The 24,314-nt window shown below is 40.6% G+C and overlaps 1 protein-coding gene across 1 annotated transcript in view; it reads left to right on the top strand.

The window, feature by feature from the left end:
- The window catches only part of IMPG2 (interphotoreceptor matrix proteoglycan 2), a 59,100-nt gene that overhangs the window by 7,591 nt on the left and 27,195 nt on the right, over window positions 1–24,314 (top strand). The window contains exons 3-5 of the mRNA XM_065653063.1: window positions 3,650–3,816; window positions 16,443–16,474; window positions 16,572–16,595. Coding sequence (XP_065509135.1) covers window positions 3,650–3,816; window positions 16,443–16,474; window positions 16,572–16,595 — 223 coding nt within the window. The remainder of the gene's footprint in view (window positions 1–3,649; window positions 3,817–16,442; window positions 16,475–16,571; window positions 16,596–24,314) is intronic.

Below are 24,314 nucleotides of genomic sequence, written 5' to 3'. Positions count from 1 at the left end.
GCTTCATATATTGTCAGCACATGTAGGTAGGCTATGTGGCACAGATACTGGCAAGTTGCTAGAGGGTCAGAAAGGAGAGAGAGCAAATATTTTTTATACAGTAAAATATAGTAGTTATTTACTGAAGCTTCCAGGCAAATCCTGTTTAACATTGTTTACATTTTTATGCTTCCAAGTTTTGTCTACAGAGTCTCAGAATGAGTATAACCTAGTTATGAAAAAATGTTTTTCTTATATGGGAGTTCAGAAGAATTTGTTGAGAAGAAACTTTGAAAAACCTCCCTTGCCAGCAGATAGTTGAAAACCTGCCACAGGGGTGGGCTCCACCTTCAAGTTGAAAGAAGGTTAATCACATTTATTATGGAACTTGAATGCACTGTGAGGGTGGTGTCTCTGCAGTTCCCTAGGTGGCCACCTCAGTGAAGCCAGGATAAGAACTGGCTCCCTCTTTGAAATACCTGAAGTAGAGATGGGAAATAGAATCATGCTTGTTTCTTTCTTTCTTTACATGAGTATGATTTGAACCACACTGAAGAAACTGTGCTGTTCTTTTTCTGTGCTTGGAGTGGCAACTCTCACCTAACTAAAAAGCATTGAAAAAGGTGTATGAGAGAGACAGACTGGAACGAAATGGTTCCTTTTCTTAGGCTGTGGATTTTCTCTTAAACACCATATGGGTAAGCATGCCTGGGGCTGGTCCTTGGGTTGAGGCCTTAGAGCCTGGATTTGTTATGCTGCAAAGTAATCCCGTTTTACAAGCTGGCCAGTTGGAATAAATGGGGCAATTACAAGATGGACTGCATGTCAGCAAGGTTGCAGGATGACTGTGTGTGGCAATCAGCTCACCGTGGCGGAGGACGCAGTTTCCTGGAAAAGGCTAACAGAAGTATTTAAATGGCAGTCGTGGCACATGTTTGCCTGTGGTTTTAATCCCTCTCTGTGTGTCAGAAGTAACGAATTCTTGGACTACTCAGGAGGCAGAACTGGGCCAGCCTTTTCCTTCCAAATACGGAAGCACTTTGCACTATGTTGTCCAACTTGTTACTGCACGCTGCCGTGGAAATGGCCAGATAGGACACAGACTAGAGAGAACAGAATGTGACTCCTTATTTGCATCCCCTTTCCTCTTTCCACAGAAAATATGACCCTGTTCTGACAGCCCGGGTCTGATTAATGGGCTTGGAGACCACAGATGGTGCAAAGCCTTTGAGACTGGAATTCAGTGGGGTGTCTAATTCCAAACGAAAGGACATAGAACAAATCCCTAATCCGTTGGGAGCTGATTGGGACAACTGTTCATACGGCAGCAGCTTGTGTTCGGGCAAGACACCATCTCATCACATTTATTTTAAAAAAGAGATTAAACTTATCTAAGAGCATTAAGGAAAACTCCTTCAATTATTAGTACCAATTATTACTTCAAGCTGGAAAGCCAGTCCGTTGCCTGTTGCCATTTGAAAACTGTGACAATACCACTGCAGTGTGTTTGCAAACTATTGCTGTAGCTTCAACTCTTGCTGGTAGCCTGCGGGAGACTTACCCCAGCCACAGGAAATAATCTCATTTCAGGATTGTTGCTGTACAATGTTCATCTGCAGTGAAAGATCCATTAGTCAGAATGAAGGATACAGGTACCTCCCAAAGAAATCTGAGAGTATTGCTTGGTGAAACTAGAATTTGGTCTTTTCCTGGATGCCCAGCTCTTAGGAGTGGGATGGTAGAGAGGACACTACAGATGTCGTTGTGCTTCAGGGAGTTTATTAGTGCTCCAGCAGGATCCAGAAATCCCAAAGCAGGATTATGGCTTCATTGCCTCATATATGTGCAGAGGTCATATGGAAACATGGTCCCTGTCTCAAAGAGTTTGCTGCCTCGGAAGCAAGCATAACTTGAGGGGGAATGTGAGAAGGTGCACAGATGCTTGTAAATTTGGCTGTTTATTTATGATTAATAAAGACGCATAAGCAAAACTGATTGGAAGCATCTCTGATACTGCTTACCTAGTTGCTGTGTCCTACAGACAAAGTTAGCTACTTGGAAGCTGATGGAGTGCTAGAGAAGTAATATACTACTGGCACTTAATATGGAGTTTGAGGACTGTATTCTTCTCTAGTCATACATGGCAAATGAGCTACAAAGCTAATCACCAGGTAGGAAAGCTGTCAGGAATATGGCATGGAAATGAGATACTTGTGTATCTGTAGAGTTCCAAAGCGGAGAAATGGTCTCAACTGCTCTGATAAACTGAAATTCAGAGTGGAGAAAAGAGATTTTTCTGCATGGTGCCATCCAGCATGAAAGAATCAGCTAATAGGGATGCTACTGCATGTGAAACAGTTCCTTAAGGTTGTTATTTATAAAGCCTTTGCGTTTAAGAAAAATGTCAGTCTCTTGGTTGAATGAACATATGTTTCCATATGTGATCCATGTGTTAAGTTTTACACAAGTGCATTTGATAAGTTTGGGAATTCAGAATACAGAGTATCAAGAAGAAATAGCAGTAAGGTACTGGTTTTGGCAGCCTGGAGAATATTTTTAAACTGATTGAAGAAAATTACTTTCTGATGATAGATTCATGGTTAGTCTCCTGTAGGGTCTTGCTTATGACATCAAGACTTTCCTGAATGCAAAGCATTCCTGTGCTGAACTGTGTGTGTGTGTATGTATATATATATATATATATATATATATATATATATATATATATATATATGTAGTGAAATCCGATTTAAGGCCAAAAAAGCAGATTTGTCTGCTACTACTATAGGCTGGCGTCTGCTGCGAGGGGTTTTTAGAGTTGGTTTCCTTTTAATGTTGTTGTCTTCCAGGACAAAAGGAAAAATCCTATAAATCTTCCTCTCTTGCAGTTGTCCTGGGTCACAGAGAGGTTCTTGCTTGAGTGTTATGTGACCAACTGCTCTGATTGGCAACTAGCACATGTGAGATAGTGAGGTTAAAGCAGCTGGTGTAGTATAATTTAACCCTTAATTTGCAGACTGTCTGTTCAGTCAGAGATGTCTAGTTCTTTTTCAGTGTATATATGCAGTAGGGTTAGAGGCTGACTTATTTCTTAGCACATTGTGTGATTGTGTCATCATCCTGCCTTGTTTGTCAAAGTATTAATGCAATTATAATTTCTGAAACACACTTTCAATTCCATGTAAACGTGAGTCCAAAGCAATTCTTACTAACTGAGCCTCTCAAAATCTGATCAGTGCAGCTATCATTCTTACAAATTAAGTTCCAGATCTACTTGCTGTGATGACATTTGCCATACTATTTTGGCTTTCTAAATTTTCCAAAAATTTGACCCATTGATCAAATGCAGTTTCACTCAGTGGAAAATATTGTTGTTCTTGATGGCTATTAGGAGACAACTGTGTACTCTCTTGCTTTCTTTTTTTCTTTAGTGAAGTCGTTAATTACTTCAGTAAAAAAAAAATCAGGGATAGAAGTAGTATGAGTGAAAGATCCACCAGATCTTCATTGACAGTCAATGTCTTAAACATTAATATGTAGGTGTATAGTCACTATATTCTATATATTAATGTACTGAAAAGCATACGACATTTGGATGGTACTATCCTGACCACCCATGCTGCGGAAGCACTCATATTGTACTAACACCAGACCTTTCTTGTGCCTTCAGTGTGTCAGGAAACAGTCTGGGAGGTCTTCAAGACATTCTGGGATAGGCTGCCTGAGCGTGAAGAATACCACACCTGGATGAGCCTCTGTGAGGAAGGAACAATGAGTATTTTTGAAATGGGCATGAACTTCAGTCAGTCTGAGGAGCATCGGAGTCTGATTGTGAAGGTGGGTGCAGCACCTGGTTGGTGTTTTCTTGTAAGCAAGGGTATAATGTCCCGCTGCAACATGCAGCTTGGCATATGGCAGGCAGTAACATGTGGAGCTCTTAAAGTGGACAGGCATGAGTATCCCAGCTCTTGGATCCGTAGCGCTGAGATCAGTTCCAAAACCAAAGTGGTACCTGATTTCATGGAGGAGAAAGCAACCATGGTGAAGAGAATGTTGTCTTCAATAGGTGATGTTCCCAACAAGTGGATGATGTCTAGACCTCCTGTCTGAAAAGGCAGCATGACATGAGGCAGGCTGTGGCACGTACCGTCTGTGGCGCGTAGCAGCCTTCCTGCTCTCAACTGCACATGGAGGTGCCTTCAGTTCAAGTGGCACTTTGAACCAGGAAGCTCTGACCTGCATTTCTGATGCTACCACAGACGTATGGCAAAATTACCCGTTTGACATTTTATGTCGTCATATATTGGTATGTTCTCTGCTGTTTCAGTTGAAGCAAGCTTATTTTAGCTTAAAGCAGATAAAAGGAGCATTAAGCTAAGCAAAAGAGGCCTACCTCAAATAAAACATGAAGGTGTCTTTTCAGGAGTTTGTGAATTTTGAAATTAAGTCCTTACTACAGAATTAATTAAGTGCTTAACTTTGTACGTATCTAAGATACAGTAGATATCTTAATTTCTCTGGATAAAAGGCTGTCTTAAAATATATGGTGATTTATGGATATTCTTTAGGATTACAATTTCTTCTGTTTTTGCAAGCTAATGGATGAGTATTTTTATGAAACTTATGATGAGTCTTAAATGTATGATCCCACAGAATCAGTAATGTTCTGCTACTATGGATGTGCTGACATTTTTCCTTTCTGCTTTTTTATGGACTCTTATACTAGTAATGTGCACTAGGGAACGTGAGTATGAAAACTGTTGTGGATAACGGAGAGAGGGTTTTTCTCTGAGCCTGCATGTTAGTCTTCACAGGTGGACACTTCTGTGATGTCCGATGGTACTGTTGTCCTTAGAAGGTGGAGACAAGTAAAATTCATGTTAACTTTTTCTGTGCACAGTGAATATATTGTTGTAAGATTTTGGTAGTAAGATGATCTATAGTGGGAGCTTATTAAAAGAAATCAATGATTCTCGGAGGGAGGATGATGCATCTGACTTCCCACTGCTGCTTTACATTTTTGGGTACGGCCCTTCAGCGTTACAGTGGAGTCAGATAAAGCGCTCTGTGTTTGATTTATTCAGATTATGTGTAATTTAGGTTTCCTTTCTCCTGTAGAGGGATCCCTTCAGCATTACAATATTCTGAAACAGGTCTGTCTATCCCTCTATTTGCTTTCAGCACAGTTGGTAAAAGGTGACGGTGGTTGGGTTGTTGGACTGATTTGATGGGAGACTAGGCTGTGTTAAGGGAGATAGAATGCTGTCACCACTGTGTTCCACATAAAATGTCATAAATCTGTTCAGTAGCTTTTTTGAAATAAAAGCCTGAAGCCAATCTAAATTTGAACCAAAGACTGAAGGTGAAAGGACTGTTCTCTTCTCTGATCAGCCAGCTTCAAAAGTCTGAAGGTGTATTTTTGAACATGTAGGTCAGTGTGGATTTAATTGCTAACTGACTCACTCTTTGTTATACGTGCTCATGCACAACATGCTTGTCAGAGGGTGAAACCTCTTTAAAGCAGCTCTGAGAACACTTAAGTCCAAACAGATGCAGTGGTTATGACTCTGTTATTAAGAACACCCTTTCTCCTGCTAGTTGCTTGCTCCAGTCTAGCGTGATGGTCAGAGCTGGGGCTTAGCCTGTGGCACCAAGCACACTTTCTAAAGCACGGTGTCCTACCACTTTCACCAGATAGGCTGTCCAAGTTGCATGGCTAAGCCTTTCCTTTACTTGTGGGATTTTTTTCTCTCGTTACACCATGTTCTTTCATTTGTTCGTGGCTGGCTGTTGCCATATTTTTTTTTCATTCCTGAGGTTTGATCTGTAAAGTGCTGAGCACTTCTCGCCGAAGGGCTGCCATGATTTCACAATGTGCACAGCACTCTGTAGTGTGCGTGCATGATACGTGTGAATAATCCACCCTCTCAATTGCTTTAAAAGACGACTCACTTCTGCCTGGCACTGTAGAAAAGCAGTGTATGTAGTTGGTGGTAGTTCTTTGTCTGACCATTACGTGCCTTAAATACCACTTGTTTCTCATCTTCCTCTGCTCTCCAGTGTCTGTGAATCATCTGTGGTTAATTTCAAGAACTCAGTTTAGAGCCTGCAGCTGATAAAAGTATTTTTACTTTTCTTTTGGTATATATTGGCTATTACTGCCATAGCATTGATCTGCCACCTCTTTTGCATTGTGCCTGTTGGCAGTTTCTGGCAGTCTTATTGTAGAGTGGCTTTGTGTATTACTTTTTGATAGATGACAACACAAAACTCAACTTTTAGAAGAACTGCATGCCGTGAATTTTCCTTCTCTCTCTCAAAAGGAGTTTAGTGTATCTGAAAATTAGGCAAAATAATTTGGTGGGATTTGCTCTCAATAAACAATAATGCAGCAAAATGATTGCTTTCACACTATTTTTGTTGTAGTGTGGAGTTTCTGTTTTGAGCAGTGTAATTAAATGACAATTTATTAGCCTTCCTTTCTGCTTTTATTTCTTACCCTTTCCTCTAATCCCTGGTAATCACTGTCACACACCTACAGGTGTTTCAATGTCTGCTCCAGCATGGATTAGTTCATGTAGAGAAAAATGCTATTTCTCTTGCTTTCAGCACAGTTTCTTACTGGATATCAGCTGGAGCTTGGACCAGATTTAGTCCCATCTCTTATTCTTTTTCCTTCAGTAAAATGTTGTTGAGTCTCTAATAGCCTGTCAAGAAGACTTGACTAATTCGATGGAGGTGAAGGCATGCGTATCTGGAGTTTGCTCTTTTGCCATCAGATGGCTTCTACTGGTGGGGCAAGGGTGCCTCAGCAGACAATGCTTTTGCTGCTCTTTAATAAGCAGTCTATGCCCCATACGTTGTCTTGGAGAACTGCTGCCTGCCTCTGTGATTTCCTATGCACGTGTATATATATATGTGTATATATATATATGGATGTTATATCGTAATATATAATAGATATACTTTAAGTTTTCATCAGGTTCTTAAAGCAAATCACCTGCCAGATTTTCAGGAGTGGATGGGCAGCTTTATATTTATGGCAACCATAAAAAAAGTTTTAAGTATTCTTTTTTTCCCTCCAAATTCTTTCCTTTTACTTTCTTTGTGATAATGTTAAATGAAAGTACTTTAGTTAGGCTTGTATTCATCCTATGTAATTTCTTTGGATATTAAGTAGGTTTATAAAGTGTGAGATTGTTATCCCTGCATCTCCTTCCAAATCTTGGCAGAAATGGAAAAGGAGAAGTTACGATGTTCTCTGTTAAATGCCCATATAGCTGTTGGGCACATTTTTGTACTTTGTAAATTACTGAAATAATGCAGCAGTTCTGGTGTAGCTGCTCCAACTGTTTTGACACCTGCTTTTCTGCTTTTTCTCTTTTAGAGAAGACTTTTTGGTTTGGTTTGGTTTTTTTTGTTCTGTGTGTTCTGAGGATTCTACAAAGAAGGTTTTTTTAGCTACAAAAAATGGCTTCCCTGCCTCTTTCTTTTCTATGATTTTTCTTTAATTCTGTGCAGCTTGTCATAGGAAATGAAACCAGAGGTTTGAGTTTTCCTATGCAGCCTATGCTAACAGTAAATAAGACTAAAGGAGAGTCAATTGCCAGTGCTTTCCCTGTTTCTTCTTTTAACTGCAGGGACCTGCTCACCAGGCATGCAGGCAGGAGGTGGTTTGGGGCTGTGGTGAGCTCCCAGTCTAGACCACCAGTGCTCTGTCCTCACATCCAAGAGCTTCTGCAGAGCAAGGCAAACTTCTGCTTCCTCTGTGACCTGTTAGGGCTGAGCAAAGCTGTTGGGGACAAAGTTTGCATTTTTCTCTATTTGTATTATTTCTAGACAATAGACTTATTGCAGATGGAGAACTAAATACTGTGCCAGTCAAAAGTTGACTGGTTGTCTACCATGTCTCCTTAGCATGCTGAGAGATCTCTTAAGGTTCCTGTCCAGTTTTTGGAGCTTCATACAACTTCCATAGAGGCATCTGCTGCTGACAGTGATTAGGAAAAAGAAATCAAGCTAAGTGGACTAAAGCTTCAACTCATGTGTCAGGTTTTTTTCCTTTTTTTCCTTCAAAAAAATGCTTTTAATTTCAACAACACAAAGCTCTGCTATTGTTTCAGCCAGAATGCGACTCGAAAAACTGTACCACACCAACCAGATGCTCTTCCAAAGTTTATTTGTTGAAGAGATGTGGAAAGCTTAGAATATTGGCAGCTTTAGTGTCTAAACAAAATTTTGCACACCTTGAGGCTCACCAATCTGTAGCATATACAGAGCAATCAATATAAGAAGTTGCAAGCAACATTTTATGCAAATTGCATCAGAAGATACTGCACTGAATGTTTAAGTGTGAAGGAACAAAGTTAAAAGAATTGAAGGTGTGAAAAATGCGGTGTGGTAGTAAGAACAAAGATATTTTCAAGTGGTTTAAAAATAGATGAGCAGTTAAGCACATCCTTAAACAGTTTGCAATTCTTTAAAATCAAAACCAAAACCACAATGTGCAGAATAAACTGTAAAAACTTAGCTTCTGTTGAAAGATCCTGGTGAGTACCTTTTAGCTTGTGGATACATTGATTTCACATTGACTAGTAGTATATATGCTTATATAGCCAGAAACAATGTCAGATCTTGTTATGAATATAATTAATAAATGTACTGTGATTAGAAGAGGAAAAAAATACAGTTCCTTCTAGTAAATAAAAAATAGTCTTTATCAAGTCATACTTATATTTTTTTTACATTCCATTTTTTTATTAGCCTGATGTAATATCGGACAAAACAAGGAAATAAGATGCATGTGCATGTCCAGCAGAAGACTTTTACTGTTTTTGTAAAACAAACTGTATTATAACATTTAGCTGTAGCACATGCTGACATTTTGAAGGTGGCCTTTGGCTGTGGGGAAAAAACCCACATTGTTGATATTCTTGGGTGATTGTTTTGAGTGGTCTTACAGCCTCTTGTTTTAATACTCTTTTGATTGCCAGTGTGCTCTGAACTTAACCCACACTGATGTGTCTATCAAACAGAATAACAAGAATAATAACAGCAAAACAAGTAGGTAGGCTGCTCTGTGTATAGGCCAAGAGGAAGAAAAAAGTGACTATCAGAATTTAGAATACATCCAGTATTGCTGTGTAGCTGCCAAGTTACTGGTGACATGTGAGGGTCTCCTAAATCGATGATTCCTCAGCCTTTGGCTATTTATGATTTGTGGCAGTCTCAGGGTCTTTGTTCCCAAGAGAGAGAGAAAAGATCCAAGCAAATAGGAGAAACATAGATAAAAGTGAAGTTACTTCTTCCTGAAGCAAGAGACACAAATCAGGGCCGTGCCAGCTGCTTAACCCTGGTTTCTGTCTGCACAGAGCTTCTTCCCACATGGTGACAAAGCACAACTACTCAGCAGTCCCTGCCAGGAACTAGTATCTGAGTTGTTGGTGCAGTGGATGCCTTGAAATAGGCATGATACTGCAGTGCTCCTGTTGTAAAGTTTTGCCTGCATCCCGCATTTCCAGTGTAGGCACGTAATAGGGCAAATCCATCCCTTGTGACAGATCACGTGTCCCAGTCTCTATTTCTCCAAACTTCAACCCAGTTTCAGAAAATAAAGTCTTAATGAGTTGCTGGTATTTGTGATGACAATCTACCACAACTAGGGATGTTGAGAAAAGCTGTAATCAGAAACAAAGAATTAAGGGAGCTCGTGTAACTTAAGTCATTGTGCAGATACTCAGCTATACCTGCTGAGGGCTCATATACCACCCCATGTGTATAACAAAACATAACTGAACAGTGTTGGGCCAATGAGACACGTGACAACATGAATTCAGTCATGAATCCTTTCCAATGGAAGCAAAAAGGATGTGTGATTTTTTTGGATGCTGTTGAGAGGGAGATTTATGCCGTGTGCACCTTTTGGTGGAGCTGAGATCCAAGAGCGAAGCTGAGAGTTAGCCGTGGAAAGGAATTTGTAGCACAGCTTTGTCTGAGAACCAGAAGGCAGATGGTTTCTCCAGGACTTCCCAAAGCAGTGAGAGAAGGTGCTCACCTAACAAAAGTTAACTCAAAAAGCTCCTGGGCCAAGAAACAAAACTTGCACTTGTGTTGACTCAGCAGTACATTTGTTTAGTATTGATTTTTTTTTTTTTTTTAAGCCCATCAGCAGCTCTATCCGTTTCAGTGTCTTTGGAGCACAGACTAACTGCTCAGTGAGGGAGACGAGGATGAAAAGGGCAGAAGGTAACCTTGCCTTAGGATGTGTCAACAGGTAGCATAACAAAACACCTTCTTCGCATGCCGAAATAGGCATTTAGCAATGTGTCACGGGGGAGTGATTTTTAGGGTTCTGCTTGCTGCAGAACAATGCTTAGATTTTTTTTTTTTTTTTAAAGAGAAGCACGACCTTAAAGAGGTCCTTGGTGGGTTTGCTGTATTATTTACTGCATGGGGGAGATTTACCAAACCAAATATCACTTACCTTCTTTCCAGGTGCATGTATTCGCTCACGAAGCAAACCTTCAGGCGTCTTCTCTCCCTGAGGACTGTTTGCTCCAGGCGCTGTGTTTTGAAGCTCCGGAGGCAAACTCTCAGGCAACGCATATATTTGTCACGATGCAAACGTTCAGGGTTCTTCTTCCCCTGGTAACCGTTCACTCCGGAGCCTGTACTTAGAGCTCCGAAGGCAAACTCTCAGGGGAGACCCGTAATCGCATGCAAAGTAGACTTCCAGGAAGCAAAATTTTCAGGAAAAACATTTAATAGAGTAAAATAGCAAAATGGCTGGCTCAAGCTGGGTACCTACACAGAGGTCCACCCAAGCACAGAAAAGTACAAACTTTTGTGTCTCTACAGACCATTCACACTCAGATTCAATCCAGTAGCAAAATTTCGCCACCAGGTCCCTTCCTCCCCATTGGACCCCTTTTCCCTGAGTCCACGTGGGCCTCTGTTTTGTTCAGTTGTAGACATTGGTTTTGGTCCATATCCTTGAAGGTGTTGTTTTGTCTGGACAAATCCTTTCTTCTCAGCAAAGTGCAAAAATAGGGCCCGCTCTCCAGATGTCTGTGATGTCTCCGCGTTAGCCTTGGATTGTTGTTTTTCCCAGTCAGTCCCATTTTTCCCAGCAAAATGCAAGTTAGACTTTATCTTGCAGGTGTTTAGTCTGCAGTTACTTTTGGTAAATACAAGTAGGCCCTTACAGCTTAAAAGTTTAGCAAATCTAGTCTACCAAGTAACATGAATCAAAGAGTACACTAAAAATCATACAACCTTATATCTCTAAATAATCCATTACACTCAGTATGCATCTACTTAAGCTAAATGACTAATATTGAACTTAAATTGGGTTCATTCTGTGAGTAGTAAAACCATTGCCATACAGCTCACTTATTTAGCAGGGAGAGCTCAGAGTGGGCTCATCCAGGCTGTCATATTTATAGAATGAAGTGGTTGACTTGTAGTCAAACTGCATGCAGTAGGAAAAGTCTGCACGAGACTCCCTGCAGCCAGAAGCCATTGGCGTTCAGTTGCCGTTTTGCTTCCCTGTGGGTGTCCTGGAAGGAGTTCTTGGCCCGGCTGTGGCTCAGGCCTTTACCCCCTCCGGAGCCTGGACCAAACTGCTGCTGGTTTGGCTGTGGGGGGGTCGAGTGCATCTGCCACAGTAATGTAAAATACATGTTTTTTCCTGAATTCTGCACTGTGTTCAAAGGTGGGATGCAGCACCCCAATGGCGTGAGTTGTTTGGAAATATTTACTCTTAATGCTGTGGTTTCTGATCATTTCATGACTTTGTCTCTCTGAGGCAGAAAGATGTCTTCTGTTGTTTTTCCTTTTCCTGTTCTGTGATCTCCCTTCCATTGTCTTTATCTGTTTAATCAAGTGTCCTAATCACAGCTTCCAATGATTGTTGACTCAGACGCCTTAACAATTTTTTCTTTGCTTAGAACATCTCCAGTTTCTTCTAAATCTGGAAAAAAGATGATTTCATCTGTTCTTTCACACTCTCCACCCCGTCTTGTGGATGCAAAAAAACACCCCACCATTCTGTTGCCCTCCTTTCAGCCATTCTGTCAGATTTCCTTCACCACCTTTCTTATCCCCACACTTGCTATTCTCCTATTGACTTTGTCTCTTTCTTTTTGCATTGCAAGTTTTAGTGTCCTCTAACTTAAAAAGAAAAAACCCCAAACTTTCACCACATACATGCAAATAGATTAATTAGCTCCAGTTGCTTCTCCAAATCTCACCTCATCTACCTTTCATCTCTTAAGCTCTTTCTGTGTTAATTCTCTATCTGGTCAGTCTCTTCTAGTTCCAACATAAATCTTCCTTTTCAGTTTCTTTTTGATACCTGGCACAGCACAGAAACTGTCAGCCATGAAGCCTGTGCTCATCTCTTTCCATGCAGAGCTCAGAACTGATACTTCATTCTCATCATCCTTGTCTGATCAGTTCCTTTACTTTGCAAATCTGTAGTTCTTCCTTGTTTTCCCCATATTTCACCTCATTTCTAGATAGCACTGCCTAACACACACTGAAGACTTGCTTCTATGTGGAGAGGTCACCTCTGCTGCTGAGCTGAGTCCTCCTGGACAGACTGGACCCTTAGCTTGTTTCTGACATCTTACTGTGGATCTCCAGCCTTCATTTCCAGTTGAACATGGCTAAAACGATTTCTGTTCCACTAACCTTTTCCTGCTCTCTTCTTGCTCACTGTAGACCATTTTTCCACCTCGTCTGTCAGGGCTGTGCCTCAGAGCACTGGTCTGCATCTTGGCCTTTCCTTCCAGGTTCAGTCTGGACATTGTTGTCCATTCCCTTGAATTCCCCCTGTGCTTTGGCCTTGTCTCCATGAGAGTGTGTTTCTGCCACACACTGTGGTGTGGAGTCAGGACAGGGAAAGAGAGAAGCATTTCTTGTTATCACTTTCTCTTGGAAATGATGTATACAGGTGGATTAAATCAAACTTGCTTGGTACAATCCTACAGATAGGATTAAACTAATATGAGATGATTTAAGATCTCCTTGACATTTCCTCTACCTTTTTCTCCTGCCTGGAATTATCTCCAAGGTATTTTGTCTTCTGTGCATGATTGTCTCTTAGGATCAGACAAGAGCATCCTATATAATTGCTTTTCCTGCAAGTTCACATGTTGACAGCAGCTCAGCCATCCAGTCAGGACTGTATTGCAGTAGCCTATATTTAATACTATGGACTCTCATTAATTCATGATAATTTTGCATTATATAAAACTGTCTGTCTGTTGAGAAAGGGAAGCGCTAGTGCAGCTGACACAAAACTCAGCTCCCAGCTCTAGGAGAATTAGTATAATAATGTTATGAAGGTCTCACTTCAAGCAAACTAATTCTTTACAAAGCATCTGCCAGAGGTTACTTCACTGAGTAAAAACCAGCCCCTTGAGCTTCGGTGTGGTGGCTGCTGCAATGTAGAACTATTTATAGATCACTTCAAGTATTCAAAAGATAAAGATGTTAATTAATCCTTGCAGATTCTTGTGTGGTATGTATGTTTATAACTCCATCTCGTTAATGAAGGAACTGAGCCAAAGAGGTGAGGTTGTTTGGCAAAGGCTATTCTGTACTAAATGAGAAACCAAGCCAGTGTTAGAACTCTAGAGCCCTTGGCTTCCAATTAGGGGAAAAAGGTGCCTGTATGCCACAAAATTAAACTATGTCAGTGCTTGCACCCACCTCAGACTGGGATGCAAGTTGGATATTTGAGAGAAAGGCAATTGCACCACAAACTATTGCAGACTGTGCCGGCTTAGCAATAAGGGGATGCTTCATTTTCACAGCTTCAGTTGAAAACAAAAACAAAACCAAAAAACATAGTAAAAACCCCAAATTTTATATTTCAGTCTGTACAACTGATCTACAGTGTGTGAATTTGTTTTTCAGCCCTGTGGATACTGTTAGAAACTGAAGCCTGGGTATTTGGATCATACTTTCCTTCTGAATTTACTATAAACCCTGAGACTTCACCTGTGACATAAGGCTACAAGATGATGATAATCTCTATGCAAGACATACGGGTCTTAATGAATGACTTATAATTCTTTGGTCAATTCATTTGTAATTTACAGTTCATGCATTTTTGGTTTTGTTGTTTTTGCAATAGCTTCGCAGCACTATATAGCAACCAAATGTAAGGGTGGTAATCTTTACCATTATTTCTCAAAACTGCCATTGAATCCAGGGGCTGATTTTGTTTGAGAAAGAACTGTGAAAAGTCAGGACACTTAAACAGTCATTTAAAGCATGTAATCCTTTAAAGTTATTTTATTTCACAAAATATGAGATTCACAATGAAGAAAGTATATTCTGTTCCAAACTAGGTGAATTAAGGAATAATCCAGCTACCCCACACAGAGGGTCCAAGCCAATCATGCAGTATTAGGCTTTGCTAGTTTACTACAAAACTGGATGTCAATTTAGTAATTTGATGCCTTTATTTAAAATGTAGATGTGGAAGTAGTGTGTCACATTTGTTATTCTAGGCCTTGGCCATTACAATAATAATTTGGCATTTCAGGTTGGGTTCTTCTAAGTTCCTTTTATAATTTATTGAATAGAAGACTTGGAAATAACAAGACACATTGGTTAAGTCCTGGGAGCCAGGCTCAGAAAGATGAGTGCCTCAGGCTGTCCTGCACCAGAGCTTCGATCAAGGCACCCCTCTCTGGGGCTCTCTGTTTCCTTGCTCTATGAAATGATCAGGACTACACTGACCTCTACTGTCTCTTGCCTTTGGTCTAATGGGTAAAGCTGCTGGGTACAGACTACCAGGTGGTATTAAAAATATGTGTGAGGCCCTTAATAACCATGTTTGGTTTTTAATAGCACCTACAAACTGCCTCAACTGACTGAATGTAGAAGAAAGTCCCTTTTCTAATGAACAAACACCTTTTACTAGAAGGGCTACTACTTACAGATAACTTTTCAAAAGCTTGTAGAGGGAGTCAGTTTCTCTGTTCACTGCAGATCCCAGTGCACTAAAGCTGAGTACAAGCACTGTATAAAGCAGTGTAATGACCCCTTAAAAAATACACAAGGTCCGGTACAGTCTTATTGACCCAAGTTAGACTTTTCACTGATAGACTACCTAGTCTTGCTAATTTCTTAGTTTGTCACTTAAAACTGGTCTAGTTGCATCTTAATTTTTCATACTAAAGTATCTCCAAATACTTCATTTAATGGACTTGTATAATAGAGGTTGGCCAAAGGACACGCTGAAAAGCGAACTGACTGAAATTAGTCTTTTGGCAAGCCCTCCTCAGGCTGATATCCAGGCTGCCTGCCGTTCTAGCTGTGTTCAGACTTACTGTCCACAGACGTCCTGGACATGAGAGAAAGGTGGTCATTGGGGTGGCCCTGATCAATAAAGACTGAACTTGTAGACTTAGAAACCCAGGTGAAAAGAATGAGCAGGCTAACCTGTTCAAAAAGTCTCTTCTGCCTTTTTGCTCCTCCTTCACAAAAAGAATCACCAGGATAGCTTAGTGTGTCAGTCCTTAGGTAACTGAATACATACGGGTGTTTTGCTGAGAGGTTTTCAAAGCAGAAGTACTATGTATTAAGTTTATTGTAATTTAACTTTAAAGTAGATATTTTAGTTGATCCTCTTTGAGCTGAGTTTTTACCGAAAAATCTGTCTGCATTGATTTTGTAAAGAAAGCCAGCCCAATAAACTGCCAATCATCCCTTTTCCCCTGAAACCAGAGAGAAACTGAAGTTTTGTGGCTGGTCAATAATCTTCTATAAGTATTTTGTATTCTGTTCACATCGATACAAGGGCAGGATAGAGCATTAATCCTCAACAGCTACCATGCTGCAAACTGCACAGGGTCTCAGCCACTTCTTGTGGGGTTCCCCACAGTGTGACTCCTCTCTAGAACCAATGTCACTAACACCAGGAGAATTTTGATGAAAAATTGTGAACCGTGTAGCCCTGCCTTAGTCTTTATACACAAATGAAAAATATCCCTGTAAATTGTATAACCCTGAACAAAGTCATAAGACTAATCCTACTACATTACTTTAAAACCGTAACTGTACTTTCAAAAGAATGGTTTTGAATCTATAGACAAGTAGCAGAAGTAATAGTGTATTTCTTAAGACTGCTTGCTTAAAAGGATGTTATTGTTAGCCTCCTCGAAGGTGAGAGAGCATTGTTCCTGCAGAACAATGCAGGAAAATGCAGAAATGCAGAGCATCTTCTGACAATGCTCTTTACAGCATCTATTTATTTTGGAAAGGTAGGACACATTTTCTTTTTAGCTGGGACTTTGTTAACAGATTTTGAACTTAACAAATGAACATAGAACAAAGAATCGTTTTGACAAAGGGGAGGAAATAAAGTGGTATAAACTGCATTTCAATTCTTTTCACATTACGATACTCAAATATACTTAGAATTGGTTTGTTCATTTGTTTTCCAGAAACTGTCCTATACAAAGGAAGCAATGGGCAGGTGAGTATCTGTGTTTGCCTTGCATTTTATTCTCTCTGGAGATAACAGCAGGGCTGAGTGGTGACATTTTTAACCATTTCTCTCTTTTTCTTGTCAGCTCCTGCACTGATTGGTCATGTGGGTAAGTAATTTTCCCTTTCTGAAGGCTCCTGATCCCTCCTTTCTCTAGTTCTTGCTGCTGCTGGAGTTGAGTTGTGCACTGAAGATGAACAAAGTTCGCCTTTGTGCAAAAGGGCACATAGAAAAGTGTGGTGGAGCAATCCTGTGGTTCTCACATGTGAACCTCTCGCAGGCTGTCCTGGCATGCTTGACATGCTCAAAATACCTCAGCCCATCTGGGGCTTGTACTTTTGCTGAAGTGTGTCATCACCTTGTTGGCCATTGGGCACAGATGCAGGCGATTTACCTGAAGAGATTTAGTGGGGGAAATCTATTTTGGGAAAGAGATGTGTCCATAGTTACTTGTGTTAGTGTTCCGGTTATCCTGCAAACCTTTTCCGAGGGCTTTAAGGTGATCCTGGTCATCATTACAACAAGAAAGAAATTGGAATGTTTCCGAAATACTTTTTAAAAATACTTTTGAGAGATGTACTCTAAAAACCAGTTACAAGGGAATTGGCTGCTTGGGCTCCTCACGCTTTTAACAGGGCAATAAAAGTGAAAACAAGTCTGAATTGTGGCTTTTTTTTTTTTTTTTAACCGAAGCAAACCTGAACTTGATCTGTTATTTTTGTATCTTTTTTGAATGGAAAGAAAACCTAGTTCAAATTATTACTCCATTCCTACTCAGAGCTTAATCCAAGCTGTTATTTTTAGAGCAATTCAGACCCAAACAACCTAGCTCTGAACCCATCAGAAAAATTGGCAGGTTCAATTCCCTGCTTTACGGGCCAGATAAAGCTGTGATAAATAACAGTAATTCACTTACTGGGAAGGGCAAGCACTTAACAGACTTCAAAAAAGCCTCAACCTCCCACATGAAGTATCCTCATAATGATTTCTTAACCACAACATTATATGTTAAAATTAATAACCTATGATGACAAGGGCAAAAGGATTCCTAAGAGATTGATTTCTCTCTGTTCTGTTGAGCTGAACGCTCCTCTGACATAAGCACTCCCCAAGGCCTCCAGGTCAACTGGGTAGTGTACATCTGTTCAGAACTTTCTCTGTTGAGAATGCAACATTGACCAAACTCTTATATGCTTTTGTTTTCAAAGAGAAAATAAATTTTAAAAATAATCTTGTCCTTGTAAACTTTGTGCGTGCAATTCTTTCTCATGAGCATCAGTCATTCTCTAAACCGGCTCTTTACATTAATGGAACCACATCTTATTTATCAGAAAATGTGAATTCAGTGATACAGTTGTCTCAGTTCAAATGTTGAAGACTCTGAAAAAAAAATTAGTCTTTCTGAAGAAGTTTGAGTTTGAAAACCTATTTGTCTCTTCATGTGATCATTCAGGAAATCTAGTAAATATGGAGATGTGTGAGAGGAATTGGAGTCAACACAATTAATCTAGTGTCACCACAGGCACTGGGCTACACAAGCTAACAATGGAAAAGGCCAGCATTTCATTGAAAGTTGGATTGGTGTGATTAATGTTGTACAAAAGCCATCCTATCAAGTGCTTTGTGACAGGCATTAAAGGAGCTGCAGTTGACAATTGGCAAGCTTTACCCAACTCAATTCATTGCGGGGCGCTTTCTCAAAAATACACTGCTCTTATCCCAGTATATATTACTTTGGATTGTTCATAGTTTTAGGATGGGATCTTTGTTATCACAGTCAGTTTAAACTTTGGTTTTACAATATCTTTTCCTCTAAAAATTGTTGTTTGTCTTGTGCTTGGGTATGATAGCATTTTATAATATAAAGAGAGTGATACAGGAGATATAAACAGATTTGCTCTGGGTAATGGAGTGTCAGGAAGAAATTTATATTAAATTATTTTGGCAATATTAGAACCCACAAACCTTATTCTAAGAGTGTTCTGGGTATCTTAGAACATTCATGGTTTAAGATGGGAAGTTTGTAAGCCATGGCCATGTGAAAACAAAGCCATGACTGGCTGCCATGGCTATAAGATGTCTCATCTAGCTTCAGATGTCTTCCATCAAGAGGAGTGGGTGAGTCATCTCAGTATTGCCAACAGCCCATGTTGTTATTTCCTACAAAAAATACACTAGACCTTCCAGTACGCACCAGAATAAAATAAAGACCTTTTAAAAATGTTCTGTAAGAAGTCAAAGTACCCTACCCAGGATCACCCACAGTCTTTAAGGTACAGTGTGGGAAATACAGCATCAGGTCCCTCCTGCACAGGAGGAGATATTGATGCCACTCAGCCAGCTCCTGGGCAGGGCTGTTGTCACCTGCTGACCCATGTGTGCAGAGTAAGGCTGGTCCAGTGCAGGGCAATGCTGTGACTTTAGCCCAACTGTCTTGCCACCCTGCTGTGTCAGAACAGGGAACTGACCTGGTCTCATGTCTTAAGGGATGGAAGGACTATCCTAAGGCACCAGCTTCAGGTATGTAGCTGAGATGTTCAAGTGAGGCTCCCACACTACTAGAGAAGGACCAGCTTCTCCAGAGGATGCCTGGAAGCAGAGGCCTAGCAGAGGTGCTCTGGCTTGTCCTCTGGGGAGCTCCACTTTCTCTGATGGATGTGCAGAAGCAGTCATTTCAGTCTGGAGACCTGACATTAGGCATATTTCTGAGTCTGCTTTTCCATTGATAAGAACAAAGGAAATTTTGCAGTAGGTTCATTTTCTAGAACATAGCCCAGGCAACAAGAAGCTAGAAGAGTGTTTTCTTTTTATGAGCTTTGACTTTTTTTTTTCTTTTCTGCGAAACAATTGTTTCTGTGAAATGATTTCTTAATTTGGGGCTGATCTGGAGCAGAAGACAGGCTCTTGATATCTGTTGGTCATTTTAACTACACTACCTTTCTAGATTAGAGCAAAACTGTGCTGAAAGCTATAAAATTGTAGAATTGAAGCAGTGACTCAGATAATTTAGTGTATGTCGTATAATCCTACATAGATGTCAATACTGTGTCTCTAACTGGAAAATGCTAACATAGTTCTAGTGTAGCCTACAGAAAGGTGTCTTGTACTTGTGTAATTTACTTCCCAGAATAACTCACAATCCGGCATTACTGACAATTACATAACAGTAGGATGAAAGTTTGTTCCCATAAGGCTGGTGCACGCATTCACGTAGGTCAAATGCTCAGCCAGCCTGGCCTTTTAAGGAACTGAGAGATTAACCTAGAGTACCACTGAGGAGGAAACTGCAAAGGAAAAGTAATAGATGGGACATAAAGCAGATGTGTATAGAGCAGCCCAGTGGACATTGTGGAGTTTTGCCACAGTTGGAAGTGTGGGAGCACTACATCACTAAAGACTTTTAACAATTACTTTATTCAGGAGGTTATTGGGGCTTTGCATAGTGAATTTTGCGTTCTTAGTTTTGATGTGTGTCTTGTGACAATAGGACAGTCGTTTTGTCTAATTCATAGGGGGTCAAAAGCCAGATCTTGAGAATCAATTGAAGGCAAAGGAGTTGCATCAAACTGTTGCCACAGAAAACTAGAGCTTTTATGTCAGAGCCTTGCTTGAGTGCTGTATGCACAATAACATACTGAAGAAAAGATAAAGGAGTGTGGGTAGTTGAAAAGGCTTAACATAATGCACTACTTTTTCACTTTTTCAGACGTGGCTGTTAATGTCAAATTAAATTAACAGAAGCATGTGTCCTTTCTGGCTGGTACTTGCTGATTCTGGAGTCACTGAAATTAGTCACAGTAAATCATGTTTGGACCTCCTTTGTTCTGTCCATGTTCTCTGCTTTGAAATACACTAGCCAGTTTAGGATCCGTATTTCATCAGTGGTGGCAGCAATGGTTGATGATGTTATCAACTCAGATTTTGTACCCTTTATCTAAATGTGCTTAATTGAAAAAGAGTTTGTCTTCCGTGCTGGGATCATTTCAACAGTTCGGCAGTTCTGCCTGCAGTGAACAAGAAACATATGTGAGCTCCCTTGCTGTCTGCATGTGGACTTTGCAACAATATTGCTCGTTTCAGAAATTTTTGAGCATCTGCACAGCTTTACCCCATGTGAAGGGTTCCACACTGCTTGTCTTCAGTTGTGTGTTTTCTTTTGTGCTCCCTACTATCAGGTAGCAAATATGAAAGATTTGCCCTGCTTGACTTAAAACCAAAAAAGAGGTCAATATTCAAAAAATACCTAAATAAAAATTAAGATAAATGCAAGTGCAGTTTAAAGGAAATGAATCTAAATATAAGGCTCAGTCTCGCATTTGACACTTGCATAAAAATACTTCTGAATTCGCATACTTAGTTCAGAGTCACGTGATTAAAATATATGAAAAGGAGAAAATCAGACCATAAAATGATTTCCTTCTTCTGTCTTCAATATAGCCATTGAAATAAAAACGTTTAAGAAAAATAAATGATTGACACAATAAATTAGACTGTAGGACATTCAATTTGATAAACAATACCAATCATTGATAAACTGATGGATGCCCAGTACATGTAGTACAAATTTGAAGATGTCACCCTCTTCAACAATAGAGTTGAGTTTGTGTTAAACCCTGAGTAGTACTGTAGAGGAAAATGTAACTTATGCTTTTATAAAATTTCATGGGGGTGTGATGGTGTCACTGCCCCATTTTGACAGGTCCAGAGTAGTATTTCTCCTTAATAACACAGTATGGCTGCACATGAAGAACTTGCTTAGGCTCTACAGTTGCCTGTGAGTCAATAGGACTCTGTATATGCTTTGGTGGACTGGAACCTACCGAGTCTTTTCCTGACACAACTGATGTCACACAGAATTATATACTATGGGGTTTGAAAAAGGGGAATATAGGCTGTGTTTGTGAGCTGTGTTTGCTGTATTAGTACGTATAGGCTGTCCATAAGCACTATTTGCTTCAGATCAGCTTCTGAGGCCCTTATGGGTCTTGTCTCACACCCGCCTGGATTCTGGTGTCTAACAGAGCTGCATGATCTGAAACTGGTTGTTTCTGCCAAGGAAACACGGTGCAGTGTTGTTTGTTCCGCTGTTTAGACGTCTGCTTGTGCATGTTCCTTCCTGCCTCTCCATACATATGTGTATGTTTTTATATTTTGCTTACTGCTCAGCCAAGGTGGTCCAGGGCACCATTCTTGCAGGTAGGACAACAGAAATTACATTTAATATGTATGTGTCTCAAATTCTCTTGCTGGAATGTAGTTCTCTCACTTGGAGTGGCTTGTTTGTGTAGGTATAATTAAAGATAAAGCCTGGGCCCTGGATTAATCCTGGGCCAAAAAAAATCCCTTATATTTTAAATGGTGTGACTGAAAGGGAATTTGAATCTATGTTTACCTTGAAGAGCAGTGTGTACAGGCAAATGAGTATATGCATTGTGTGCAATTTGAGTGACTTCCTTAGAGATACCTAGTACTATTGCTACTTTTTAAGGAGGTAATAAAGTGAAAAATTGAAAAATTAAAATGTTAATGGGAAGTAGAAGGCAAAAAGAAATGAAGCACAAAAAAAGCAAACTTCACCGTTCTGGTAAAGCAATGAAAAGCAAAGTTGTGCATAAAGTGAAGTTCATTATAGCACATTTTCTTAAACAGGATTTTTATCCTCCTGAGAAAAAGTGATAACTGTTAGTTTGACCAAATTCAGTACCTGGCTGATCTTGCTTAGTTAGATTCATTAGGATTTTACTAGGTGTTATTTAAGCCCTTGGCTTTTAATTTTCAGCCAGCTGTGAGCTGGAATTTTGTCAGAAAATTGGTTTGCCTTTGGGGCCTTGTATTTAGAGGCCCCTTGGTGCTAGTAAGAATATATTACCTGACCTTGACAAAGAGGATAGCCTGTTGCTGCTTAAGGTAATGGTTTTGCCATGCTGTAAATAAATGACAGTGGCCTTATTCTCATCTTGCTTTTCAGCACACCCAGGGTTGCTTGTCTGCGGTTGCCATTACATGGCTAACGTGGAGTCTAGGCTGATGATACTAACCATGCACCACTCACTTGAGTTGGGGGCTGAGTCCTCTGGGACCTTAGAACTTGGAGAATTTTATTTTGATACGTCTATAACCAGTAATCTAATCTAGAAGGAGTACTCTAGAAAGCTAATTTTAGGCTTTTCTATTTGCAAACGGCTCCTCTTTTGAAAGCGTGATTTACGCCATTGCGTTCTCTTTGTTTTTTCTTGTCTACTTTCACAATTTTTCCTTTAAAACCTCAAGAAACTTAGTTGAAATTGATCTTGTGGGTACATTGGCAAACACAGCTGTACCCGGCCAGGGCTGCCCTGTGCTGTGCACAGCCGATTCCAGCTGGCTCCAACCCACCCACCACAGAGATCAGCTGAGCCCTGCAGCCATGCTGGTGGCACCTCAGGGAAAGCACGTGTAAGAAAGTGCAAAACACTGCCCAGGGCAAGGAGGAGGGAACAAAAATAATGAGAAATGGTGGCATAGGGAACACTAAGGTGAAAGAGGGAGGAGGAGGCAGCGCTGCATGGTGGAGCAGGTATTCCCTGCAGCCCAGGGAGGACTCACGCTGGGGAACTGGGGCTGTTTAGCCTGGAGAAGAGGAGGCTGAGAGGAGACATTATTGGTGTCTACAACTACCTGAAAGGAGGTTGCAGCATGGAGGGTGTTGGTCTCTTCTCCCAAGTAGCAAGTGACAGGAGAAGAGGAAATGGCCTCAAGTTGCACCAGGGGAGGTTTAGATTGAATATTAGGAAAAAAGTCTTCCCGGAAAGGGTTGTCAGGCATTGGAACAGGCTGCCCAGGGAAGCAGTGGAGTCACAATCCATGAAGGTGTTTAAAAGGTGCATAGATGAGGTTCTTAGGGGCATGGTTTAGTGCTAGAGTAAAGTTATGGTTGGACTCTATGATATTGAGGGTCTCTTCCAACCAAAATGATTCTATAAGTCTGTGATTCTATGTTTGCTGAGAGAACTGCTACCCCTGGAGAGCCCAGACCGGGTAAAGGAGACAGGAGTGAAGCTGAGCCTGGGAAAGGGTGGAGGATACGTGGTGTTTTAATGTTTGTCTTTTTCCCACTACCTAAACCTATTTAAATATGCAAGAAATTAATTTTCCCCAAGATGAGCCTGTTTTACCTGTGGACACAAGTAGTAAGTGATCTTCTATTTTTACCTTGACTCAGTAGCTTTTTCATCGTATTTTCTCCTGTCTCATAGAGAAGGGGGAGTGAGAGCGTGGCTGGGTGGGCCAGGGCTAACCCACCACAGGACTGGGTGCTCAGTTCAGTTGGTCAGGTCGTCATTTAAGTCCTTTAGAGATGCTCTAAGTTGCAGCAACACATCTGCAGTAGGCTGGCAGATGTGACATGGGATCTGTGGGCCACTGGTGCCTTCTGGGGCAGCAGCTGGAGGCCCCTTGAGGTGTACTGGGCACTGACCTGTGGGCTGGATCAAGTCCTGGGAGTCCTGAGTTAAGCTCAGAGCATAATTTATTCCACCATAGCAAGTTGTGTTTCTTCTTTTCCCCTTCTAAAGAAAAGGGGATTGATACGACACTCTGCTGACATTTATAGATGGGTTTGAGCACTGCAGCTGAACAGAACATTACAAATCCTGCAGCAGAGTTGTATCACTGCTCATCACTTCCAGTTTGTAATAAGTAAAAGCCCAGATTGTTTCATCTCTCCTGAAAACTAGAATCTTATTTGCTTCGGAACATACCATGATTAAATATGATGCACTAATATGCTTTATTTACTGATGCTGTAAATTTGTAATGCTCTAGTATAGATGCAGTCTAATGCCTATTG

The sequence above is a fragment of the Caloenas nicobarica genome, chromosome 1, assembly GCF_036013445.1.
Source record: "Caloenas nicobarica isolate bCalNic1 chromosome 1, bCalNic1.hap1, whole genome shotgun sequence".
NCBI lineage: Eukaryota > Metazoa > Chordata > Aves > Columbiformes > Columbidae > Caloenas > Caloenas nicobarica.
Note: the sequence above shows the minus strand (reverse complement) of the source record. Positions and strands in the feature narration are given on the sequence as shown.